Genomic DNA, 12479 nt, shown 5'->3' with positions numbered 1-12479 from the left:
CCATCAATCTGGTAGAACTTTTAAAAAATATTCTCTCACCTCAAGAGTATTTAAGGATCCCATTTATTTCCTTAAAGAGACTCTGTCATTGAAAAAATGGTTTAATTATTTTTTTTATTGAAAATAGATCTAATTATTCCATCATTTAGGCCAAATTACATGTATTTTCTCTTTTGAATTTTTAAATTTTTCACAATTTGGGCCTATTTAGAAATTCTCTTTTTTTTTTATTTTTTTATTATATTTCTAAATTTTTCACCATTTGGGCATATTTAAAAATTCTTTTTCTCTTTTTTTATTTTTTTTTGGAAGGAAAATAATATGACAATTATTTTTTATTAAAATTTCATTTAAATTCTTTCACCATTTGGGACAAATTTAAAGAAATTTCTCACCTAGAGATTTCTTAGGAATTTACTATTTGAAATTTCTAAGATTCTCATCTTTGGATAATTGTCAAATATTTTCAACCAAAAATTTTTTTATTTGGAAAAGAATACAATTACTTTTATTAAAATTCCATCTAAATTATTCTATAATTCGGGATAAATTTAGAGAAAATTTCTCACCTAGAGATTTCTTAAGAATTTACCATTTAAAATTTTTAAGAATCTTATCCTCGGGTAATTTGCATTTAATTTCAAAAATTTTATTAATATTTTTTTTGATTGAAAATAAATATTAATTATTATTATTGAAACTTTATTTAAATTATTCTACCATTTGAGACAAATTTAGACAAAATTTCTTACCTAAAAATTTTATAAAAATTTACCATTTGAAATTTTTAAAAATTTCATCATTGGATAATTAATATTTATTCTCAAATTTTTATTTTATTAAGTTTTACATTTTTTATTTTTCTCAAATTTAATCATGTAAAAATACTATGAAAATAAATATAATTAATTAATTAAAAAATACCAAACAGGAAAACAACTCGGTTCAGCGGCTAGAAGGCTTGACTCGAATATAGAAAGAAAAGCTGGAATGGCTTAAAAAGTGGCTCGACTTAGCTCGACTTGAGACAAAGACTAGATAAAGTCATTGGAATCTGAGAATTTTCATATTTTTTTCAAATTTTTTTTTAAACTCCAAAAAATCTTCGAAAAATTATTTTGACTACTTTCTCCAATTTTTGCCTCTCTTTTGATTTTTTTTTTTTTTTGTGTTTGCGCGATCTGTGTGGGCATATATTTATAGGGTTCTGAATCTAAGAACTCCAATATAGAAAGAAATCTCGATTTCCTTTGAATTCCAACCTTAAACCTAACTCTAACTTTACAAACTAATTCCAACAATTTTATACAAACTCAACTACCTATTTTTTATTTTTTATTTTTTTATTAACAAAATTAATCCGAGTAAAACTTCAGACAGATTAGGGTGTCTATAAACATGCAAGTGTTTCCAAACACAAAATCCTTTTAAGAGATAACATACCCAATAGAAAGACACAACAAAAAATAAATCATTTAGAAAAAAGAGCAAAAAAAAAAAAAAAAACAAGAAATCAAACACGAAAATAAAAGAAAAAACTCACCTGGGCAAAAAAAAAAAAAAACTAATCAAAACTCTAAAAAATGTATAAAAGAAATATAAGGGGGAAGTACTCTATTTTTCTTGTTGTAGAACCTAATATCACCCACCATTCATTCCATTTCCTTAACTGCTAAATCAATGTACAACACATATACTGAATTACCAAATTTCTTAAAAAATTACAAAAAAAGAAATTACAAATTGATGAAAGCTATAATTGATAGCAAAATAAAATTTAGCTAGAATTATAATAATAAATTTAGAGGTTTGTATGGTCTCAGATAGCTTGAAAAGTGAATCTTGGAGCAAGTTACTACCAAAGCTAGAAGCCAACTGCTGTTTGATATTTTCCAAACTATTCTTCATTGTAGCCCTAACTCTTTTATTTTCAAAATTAAATACAAAAATTAAAAGAAAAAAGAAAGAAAGAATCAATACTAATTACTATAAAATGGAAGAAGAAAAGAACGAAAATAATAGACTTATAGTAGAAGCACCATTGGAGGCTATAAAGAGATGAAATCTAACCTTTAACGGAAAAGCTTCTAGAGAAAATTTTTTCCAACAATTACCCTTCAATTTTTTTTCTATTACATTGCTTAGCTATCCCCTCTATTATGTATTGGGGACAACTATTATAGTAAGTATAGATTCATTATTGTTTTGAAAATTTGAGATTTGTTTGTTGCGTTACAAGCAAGACATCTCGACAAAGCCCATAATCAAATTCTTGGGCACATAGGGGCCATATTGGCCTAGTCAACCTTTTTTTAATTATTTTTTCTTTTACACTATCTATTTGTAATTTGATAGTTCCAAATTTGTTGATGATAGGTCAAATGTGCATTATTTTGACTTTTAAAATAAAACCTTCAAGGAAATTATTTTTATAGATTTTTATATAGAAAATCATAGCTCGAGATAAAAGCTTTTTTACACATAAATTGTAATTTAGGAGAAAAAAATTACAAGTGTTAAAATTTAAATTTTAAACTAGATGCTATTTTTAAAGAGTGGCTAAATAAACTAAGTTAAACTCCAAATTCAATTCTATAGTTTTAGAATTTAGTATAGTTTACAAATTTTTTATTAAAAATTTCTATGAAGGATTTATGATATTATTTTTGTATTTTACATCTAATTTTAAAATCAATAATTTTATTTATGGTACATACATTTATAATTTTAGTTCGTGTGTAAATTGAAATTATCCTCATATTTATTTAAAAACAAATAAAAATAATTTTATATAAATGCTAAAAACTCAACCCCACATTCTCGGGCATATTCCTAGTTTTAAACCCTATTCAGATTCAAACGTGATTCTGGTGGGGATGGTTTTTGCTTGAAAGGTTATGTTAAATGCATCATGGAAGCACTTGGGAAACAACTCCAATGAAATAAGAGAAGGTTTTAGGGTTTATTTGAATGAATAGTGAGATTGGTTTCGATGATATTGAAAACAATGATGAAAGTGAGATTTATTACTATATGGAAGAGATTGGTTACTATAATGGTGAGATTGTAATTAATTATTGTTGGTGTTCAAAAGTAATCTCAATGTTTTTTCGTCTATTAATTATTAGTGGATTATTTTATTTTAAAATTTTAAAATAAAATTAGTTAAAATAAATCAATTGATTATTGTTGCATATTTGCTTGTGCATGCATGATTCTCAGAATTGGACTTGGGTAGGACAAGTTAAGAAATTAGTGTCAAAGTAATGACACCATGAAATTCGGGGCAATGAAATTTTTTTAAGATGTCATTTAATAGATTTAAAATTTACCACTATGTTTGGATTGAAGCGAGGGGAAGGAAAAGAAAGGAAAATAAAGGAAAGTAATGGAAACAAAAAAACCATTCCTTTGTTTAGATAAATTTTTAATTTAAAGGAAAGGAAAGAGGTAGAAACTCAATAACCTTTGGTTTTTCTTGTAATTTTTATTTTTTTAATATCTCAATTTGAGGGAAAAGCTAAAGAAATAAAAGTTGAAAAAATTTATTTTTATAAAAGACTATTATATCTATATTTTTATTATGATATTAGATTTGATTATATAACTGACACTTCCTACAAAAGTAATTTTTTTATGAGTATTTTATATAATATCACAGTTTATAAATATTTTATGATTTCTTAAGTTTTAACAACAAAATAAGTCAAATTATTGTCAGAATAAATTAAAAAATTGAATTAAACATAAAATTAAGAGTAAATCAATAACTAGCTAATACATCTAACTATATTAAATATGCTCAATTTTTTTTAGAAAGATTTGTTTATACAAGCTAAGTAATAAAAAGATATATTTGTATATAAAAAAAGGTTATAATTAGAAAAATATTATAATGAATTATTTTTTTCCTTTTCATTATTTATCAAAACAATAGTTGTTAGAATTTTTTTCTTTTTCTTTCCTTTAATAAATTTTAACTATCCAAAGAAGAGATACATATATCCTTTCCTTTCTTTTAAAAAACTTTCATTTCCTTTCTTTTATTAATATTTATCCAAACATAACATAAATCTCAATACTTATTTAAAGGTCTCAACAAATAAAATGTTCAACTAATAGTTTAATTTTTATTTGTTTATATTTGTTTATTACACTTAACAAGCGATTATGGATAATATTTTAAAATTCATTAATTAAACCAAAAGATAATAAATAGAACAAAATTTATTCATTTGTTTCAAACATAAAAATATCAATGAAGAGAGCATTCAACAAATGTTCATGCACATATTTGATTTTTATTCATTTATGAAATTTAATAAATAATTACGAAAAATAATTTAATATTTTTTAATTAAATAAAAATTATAAATATAATAAAATTTATTTATATTCAATTAGTTTACATTTCTACAACATTTTTTTTATCTCTAAAATTATTACTTCCTTTATAAAAAAAGCAAAGCCATAATGAAGTAATTACTCAGATTGACTCAGCTAATGCTTTAAAGCCTTGAACAAACCTCTTTTGAGTCAAGAATGATGATTACTAAGCTTTACAACTTAAGTTGCTTTATTCATCAATTAATCATCATTAATGTTTCCAACTAAACCAACTAATAATTAGTGCTTGAGTAAGTACAAATATATATATATATATATATATATATATATAGTGCTAGACTTCTTTTAGATAAGTAAATTATTGAAAAGACTTACTAAATGTAAACCCATAATATGTGATTTTTTTTTTTTGCATTTATAATATTTTTTATTTAGTTTTTTTAATAAAATTATAAAAAATTAATTTTCATAATTTTTTTAATTTTTTGGTATTAAAAATTATGTAACATCAAATTTATAAAAAAAATAAAAAATTAATATCATATACACCAAAATAAAAATATTTTTCTATAAAAATCATTGAAAAAATAATTTAAGATGGAGCGAGTATTGAGTAATTTCCTTATGAACTCAAATCATTTTTTTACCATGAAATGACTTGATATAGATCTAGTAATTTTGCACACCACACGATGATATAATATGAAAATAACACAAAAAATATCTATGTATAGATTTAGTATAATTATGTTTCATATCTTAATCATATTAACATAATTAAGACACATTATTATTCTTGTCAGATATGATGATACAAATTACCAAATCTAACTTGATGTTTACCTTGATGCTTGCTCATATAGTGTATTACACGTCATTTTGTATTATTTCTTTTTGATGTTCCTACTAATTTGTAACTCAAACTTAAACCTATTTTAACCCCAAAATAGCATATCCAAATCTGATAAAAGTCACAAGTGCAAAATTTACACCTTTCAAATTTTTATTTATATTTTTTGCTTGTACTTCAACTTCAAATATATATATATATATAAAAGGAGTAATTCACTTATATTATTATAATTTTTACATGTTTTTTAGATTTTAGGATTAAAATTATTAAATTTTAAAAATATTATTTTAATTTAAATAAGTTATAGATAAATTAATTTATATAATCATCTTTAAAGAATTGACATTTAATAAGTTTAGGTTTAAAACTCAACATTACTATTTCTTCTCTTTTTTCATAATATATTTAAAAATAAGAATAATTTGCCTTCTCAGTTTTATTTTTCATATTATTATTATTATCGTTGTTCGTAATTGAATTTAAAAATTCATCGTTTTATGAATAAACTCTACACAATTGTCGGCAAAAGTCATGATCGTCACTAGAAATAATCTCAAGGACGATTAGGATGACGTTCGCAAAACAAATAACACAACTGAGTTTAACTGTTTTTAGAGCAAAAATCATCTTCAAACGTTTCCCCTGACCCTGAGCCACGCTGCTGCTGCATGCTGCCACCAAGTAGCCACTCACCCAAACCCATTGGCTCCTGAAAAAGCAATTCCAGGCAATGCTATACGGCGAATGGCTTCCTGCATAAAGAAAGATCATATCTATCATCTTTGTGCCTTTGCACAGTGACTCAAGTGGACTACTTTATGAGATTCATATCCATTTAAGGTTAGAATTTTAGAAAGCGAGCAAGTACGTGAAACAAATGTATTCATTGATTAAGTCGATCGAGTCAGATCCAGTTATCACTTTTAAAATTTTGTCCAATCATTTCATTTAAGTTCGAATGGATTTGATATTATTCAAAATAATATGAAAAATATTATTTAATATTTTAATATTTGCAATATATTTCATATTAAATTTAAATAAATTGTTTTTTTAATAAACTAATAACTCAACGTGGACTTGAACTTAAAAATTCTTGGTTAATGCCCGAGGCAAATCAAACAAAATCCAAGAGCTTACTGAATAACCTGACCCATAAATATGTCTAATGTCAAATATATATAAAAAGATTATCTCCCACTCCCACTGTCTAATCAAAATCTAATAATGAGTTCTGACATGGAAAAAAACAAAAAAAAAAAAAACCCAACTTAAAGCAATCAAATAGCTAGGCAAAGCCACCAACTTTCCAACCCAATCATAGATTAGACGTGTTAATCATAAGCGTGTTAGTGCCCATAAAGGATAGGATATGATAGAATACTTAGTCAGGTTGGAGAAATATTATTACAAATTATTTAAAGTTTAATCTCAATGGTTAGAATTAATAAACCAAATGATAAGACAATTGACAACGTTAAAAGTTGAACCTCATCCACCTACATAGGCTTGAAACCTGATGATCAAGCATGGATGGCTAGTATTAGTTCCGTGCCTGCAGGCCTGTTTTGGTTCATCATGGCTCATTGAATCCAACCTGGCCACCTTAAAAGGTTCTACCCAAGTCTTTAGATAACAGAAAACGAAGAAGAAAAGAAACAGATTTACTTTCATTAGACTCTTCTGCTAGCTTCACACGATATGTCCATGGAACTCCACTCTCATGCCAATTAGTTGCTCCCATTTTACATAAAATATTCGTATTCGACACATATCCGGTAGGCATAGGTATGAAGGTTTAACCTTCTGCTCTCTAAATATATAAAAAAAAAACGTACCAACAACTGAATCCAACTATGAAAATGGACTTAAGTCACTGAACTACGGCCATGCACTAGCTTCCCCCAAAGAAAGGAAATGGAAAAGCTGAAAAAAGAACTACAAGGCTGTTCGAGAAAGCGATACTTAGTTGTAGGTAGATTTTGTTTTCTGATTCACAATTGGGTATTTGCGAGCGTTCTTGATTATTTTAGTTAGTGCTGCTTGGCCAAGATCAAGCCCACAAACATCAGCAAGTTGGACAAGATAAAGTAAAACATCTGAGAGCTCCTCTTCTAAATGTTCCTTGTCATCAGCAGTCCAGTTGGGCAGTCCTTTTGCAACTTCTCCTTTCCATTGGAATATCTCTGACAGCTCCCCGACTTCTCCCACCTGCATTATTAACAAAGGTAAAAGTTTCCTAAAACATGCCAGAAGTGTAAATGAATAAAACGTTTGATAAACAGACCCCTACCAAAAACTATTCAAACGGTATTGCTAAAAATGAAAGACCAAAAAATTTGGAAATATAGAAGGCTTGATGGACTTACTAGTGCTAGTAGGAGATTCCTTGGACTATGGTACTTTTCCCATCCTCTCAATTCAGCAAACTCTGCGAGCCTGTCTCTAAGCTCTTTAAGAGAAACATCCTTAGATTTATTAGGAATCTCATAAGAATTCTCCATATATGCCTTTTTTCTCTTAGTTGTGGCATAAGTTGAGACATGCATGCCCAAATTTATAGACAAATTCAGAAGAGAGAGAAGCTTCCCATTTGTTCTCCTTCATCTCAGAAAAAAAGCACTGTGTAGTTAGTGGGGAAGCACTTTCGAGAGTAACTCTAAATAGTAATCATGGATGGTATGCCAAAATGTCTCCATCTTTCCATCCATGACTTGATATCACTAATTACTTCCACCTGCAAATCCTTTACTAGGGATGTAGATACTAGTAGAGCAAAAACCAGCAAAATAACCTCACATTGGATAATGGCTAGGAGATCTCTTAATAATTTCATTCTTCAAAGAATCTAGCTGCTAGTTTTGAATTTATTTTTTTGGCAATTTGGATTCTTCCTCCATGTTAATAAGTGGTGAATGTTTGGAGTAATGTACTAGAAGGAAACTATGCTTATTTTTTCCACAAATGGGATGGATATGGACAAACAAGCATCATTACTTACAGCTTGCTTTTATAGTATGTTGGGATTGCGATTCCAATCTGGATTTTATATACAAGCATGACATGTTCCACAATCGCATGACATGTTCATACAAGCATTCATATGGTAATCATGTTTGCCATATTGTTCCATGAAAACATGTTAAACCATTTAGAACATGCAGGCAAAAAGAAAAGGGTTATATGCCCCAGTTCAGTGAAAAAAGCTCTATATTTAAGGCAAATTTTGGCAGAGCAAGGCATTCTATAGAGTTCTTCATTTATCCCATTTTATGCAATAAGCCTCAGTCTCCTTAAACACCCAGTTACCTGCTTTTTTTGGGGCAGCAGTACCAGACTAGCAGTGTATCCTGTGGTGCGAAATATTATCAGACAACTGCTGTTATCTGCAACTTTTTCAATAGGTGATGTTGTCGGTTTTATCTGGCATTCTACGAATTATTTGTTTGAAAACCAACACAACTTTTCAGGCTGAGGTTACCCACGCTCCCCACAACTACTTGTCTTTCCCACATGCTAATGAAAATCATAATATTCTTCCTGTTATAATTATCAAGATGCAAGTTGTGCTTTCTAACTAAGCCATTAGTTTGGAAACACAATGATAAATTGTTTTTGTTGGCTGGACCTCCTTTTTTTAGGTAGATCTTATCATTTGTGTATGTGTATCGTATTTTATATAAAAATTATATGACACAATTCATGTTGACACAAAAAACATAAAATATATATTTTGATTTTTATTAAACTTATATCAGGTATTTTTATAAAATTTTAAATCATACCACATTTATATATATATTTGGATATTTTTATATTTTATCATGGTATCTTGTTTTAAATTATTGTGTCTACTTTTATGCCCTTCCCAATTACTCCTTACATTTTTTATATTGGCTATATAATATTCACCCACCAGTTGCACTACAGCTCTTGGATACACACTCATTCAGCAATAATTAAAGGCAAGCAAAACCTTTGCTTGCTGGGCATAAAACCTTGATACCCTTCCTCTAGCTTTGCTTCAGCCTCCCAAAACAGCCACCCTCAATGCCATTGTGCATAATCATCCAACCTTGTCAGGCTCATTGGAGGGTAGACCATTTACCCCCAAGATTCAAGTTGGGGCAACAAGTTTAGACTGTTTTGAACTATATCTTGATCTTAACAAGCAGAAGTCGATCTTTCGCTGGTCTCTCTACTCAAATTTGCCAGGCGGAGATCAGAGTTGCTCATGTTGAGCTAAATCATCAGAAAGCTCATTATACTACTAATATTGTAAACATCATATTTTGTGTGGGGTTAATTCTACAATATAATTTATTGTTTGGCTTGGGTTTTTTGTTAAATTAAGAAAAAAAAGGGAGGAGGGAAGAATTATTTTGTTGAAACTTAAAGAGTGCTTAACTCTAATTGGGTTGTTCAATTGAAGGTGTTTTAATTAAAAAAGGACTACAAAAGAGAATTAGTTTGAGAGGTGAATTTGGATTAAAAATCTAATATTGAAGTTGATTAAGAGATTCAAACCAAGAAAACTCATTTTCCTATTGTAATTGGGATTAAAAGCCTATAAAAAGACCCATTAAAATCAATAAAAAAAAATTAGGCATAGCAACAAAGGAGGATATAAACATGGTAAAAACAAATAGGAATCAGTAGAAGAAAATCAAAGAACAATTGGAGAGAATAGGTAGCAATCCAAGTGAAGAATTCAAAAAGAAAATATAAAAGTTTTTGTTATGAATTTTTTTTAGGAATTTTGGAAGTTTTAGTTTGATTTTGGAGGAACCTAGAAACTAAGAAGATTAAATTAGAGTTTTTTTTTGGGCAAATTTTTGGGTATTTTCTAGAAATTCTAAAAATTGGTTGAGTTTTCCAATGATATTTACATTTTTCAATGACTTTCTAGCATGATTTCCCATTTTCTGATGGAATATTTTCAAAAATCGACAGACATTCAACTGGAGTTTATTCGATTCTAGAGAGAGAAAGATAGAGAAAAAAAGAAAGAGAGAGAACAGAAAAAGAAAATCTAAAAAAAAATATATATTTTTTGCTTTTATATCATTATAAAACGATGTCGTTTTGCGTTAAAAGGATTCAAGATCCGTGTATTAACCTGAGAAAGATTCACGAGCCAACCAGGCCCACAATGCACGATTAGGTTCCAATCCCTTAGCTTCAGTCAAGCCGAGCCAGTGCTTGAGCCATCCAAGCTGCTTTTCTATGCCTTAAGCCTCGTTTTTTAAGCCTTTAAGTTGAGCTGTTTTGCTAGTTTTTTTATTTTTTTATTTTTTCCTATTGATTTTATTTATGTTTAGTAATTTATTTATCTATTTATTTGTTTTCCATTTAATTTATTTATTTGTTCTTTATTTATTTGTTATTCATTTATTTGTAAACATATTTAAAAAAAAAAGGGAAAGAAAATATTTTTTAAATAAAATAAAAAGAACCTTACCAATAAATTGGAAGGTTCAAATCTTCTAAAAAATAAATGTTTAAATAAAAAGAATTTTACCAACATATTGGAAGATTCAAAATTTTCATAAATTATTTTAATAAAATAAAAAACTTTAACAACATATTGGATGGCAATTTTGATTTTCAAAATAAAGTTTTACTAACATATTGGAGAACCTTATTAGCTTTTTTTTTATAAAAAACAAATTTTAAGAAAAAAATAGTTTTCAATAAGGTTTTACCAACATATTAGAAAACCTTATGATTTTTAAATAAAGATTAATTTTTAGAAAAGAAGTAATTTCCATAAAATCCTCCAACATATTAAAGGATATTTATGAAAATAAAGAATTTGTTTACAAAGTTAGATTTTGAATCTCCAATGATAAAATCACTAGGAGTGTTGCAAATAGCGATCTTTATGTAAATTCCTAGGTGAGAAATATTTTTTATATTTTACCAATATATTAGAAAATTTAAATAGGAATTTTCAATATCAGGATTCTGAATCTCATTGATTATCACATCAATTTTTTTTAAAATAAATGATAATGAATCTGACGATGAAGTCTCTTCAAAGCGTAATAAATAGTCTCCCTTGATTACTCTTGAGATGAAAGAATATTCTTAAATTATTACCAACATATTGGAATAATTTAAGGATAATTTTTAATATTAAATTATTTGATAAGTTTTTTAGGCTTTTGGATAATACGAAATCAAGCTAGTACCATTTTTTTGGTAGGCAATGTAAGGGTGTTATAAACTTCTTCACACATAACTAAATTTTGGAACTTAGTTTTGGTTTCGTAGACATGAATCTATCTTTTAAAGATACCTAAGTCAAGTTTGAGACTCCTCTTAAAATAGAATAGATTCAGTCAGACGACCAATTGCATCTAGAACAAAAAAGATTGGTCCACTTTATCCTCTTGACTATGACCCATATCAGGCTCAGTCCACACAAGGCACCCTCATAGTAATTTACACACCTTGTAGGGTATACTTATTCAGGGATGCCATCCACATCAAATTTAAGGCATTACCAAAGCTCTGTGAACCCTATCTTTACCAAAAAAATAGTAGAGCCACTCTAAATCTTTAATTTGAACAATTCTAAGAAAAAGGAAAAATTAAAGATAGGACTCAAAAGCTAACCAAAAGATGAACATGCTCGAGGAAATGTTGTGAGCAGTGAAGGAAATAAGTTTCTATGGTTTAATGGATGCTATTGGACATTGTTGAGTCCAAGATATTGTTATTCCTCTAAAATTCAAAGTTTTAAAGTTTGAAAAGTATGAAAGTACAAAGTGTACAATAACTTATGTTATCATATACTATCATAATAAGTGGTTCACGAGAGCCATAAAATAATCAAAAAAAGCCTACCTTTGACCTTATCCTTATGATCTATATAGAGCTGTATCGTGAGCTCTATAATAACTAACTAATCTCCCCTATCCATCTGGAACCACTCAAATTTTTTATCGCCAGTGGTGTAATCCTACAACTCATTATGATTATTACTATGAGAATGCTGATAATTCTACTAAGAATTGCACCACTCTGAAGCCTAAAGTGTAATGACTGATTAAAAATGGGATGATCAGTTTTGACATAATTGGGTAACAGTACCTAATGTTAGTGGCAATCTATTGCTCAATCATAATGTCAATACTTTAAGTGAGGATCGAAAGTGTCATGTAAAAAAATGTGAAAGAAGTTAAGATTCCTCTTAGTTAGCTGTTTGATGCCTTATATTAAGCTGACATGATACAATTGGTGGATCCATATATTTATCATAAAAAATGTGTGC

The 12479-nt window shown here is 27.9% G+C and overlaps 1 protein-coding gene across 1 annotated transcript; it reads right to left on the bottom strand.

Annotated features, from left to right (window-relative positions):
• Positions 1–6303: 6303 nt before the first annotated feature.
• LOC111317569 (uncharacterized) lies at positions 6304–7739 on the bottom strand. The gene is made up of 2 exons (XM_022920008.2): positions 7570–7739; positions 6304–7411 (listed from the first exon to the last, which is right to left on the bottom strand). The coding sequence occupies exons 1-2, from the start codon at positions 7702–7704 to the stop codon at positions 7166–7168; spliced, it is 381 nt and encodes a 126-aa protein (XP_022775743.1). The 5' UTR covers positions 7705–7739; the 3' UTR covers positions 6304–7165.
• Between the last annotated feature and the right edge of the window lie 4740 nt (positions 7740–12479).

This window comes from Durio zibethinus, chromosome 9 (genome assembly GCF_047325235.1).
Source record: "Durio zibethinus cultivar Kanyao isolate XHJ-2024 chromosome 9, ASM4732523v1, whole genome shotgun sequence".
Taxonomy (NCBI): Eukaryota; Viridiplantae; Streptophyta; class Magnoliopsida; order Malvales; family Malvaceae; genus Durio; species Durio zibethinus.
This window is presented reverse-complemented; position numbering and strand designations above follow the sequence as displayed.

Bases quoted from the DNA above. Each gene is read 5' to 3' on its own strand.
- LOC111317569 (XM_022920008.2), bottom strand. From the start codon at position 7,704: ATGGAGAATTCTTATGAGATTCCTAATAAATCTAAGGATGTTTCTCTT. The intron at 7,412-7,569 runs GTAAGTCCATCA...TTAATAATGCAG, and splicing joins GGAATCTCCTACTAGCACTA to GTGGGAGAAGTCGGGGAGCT.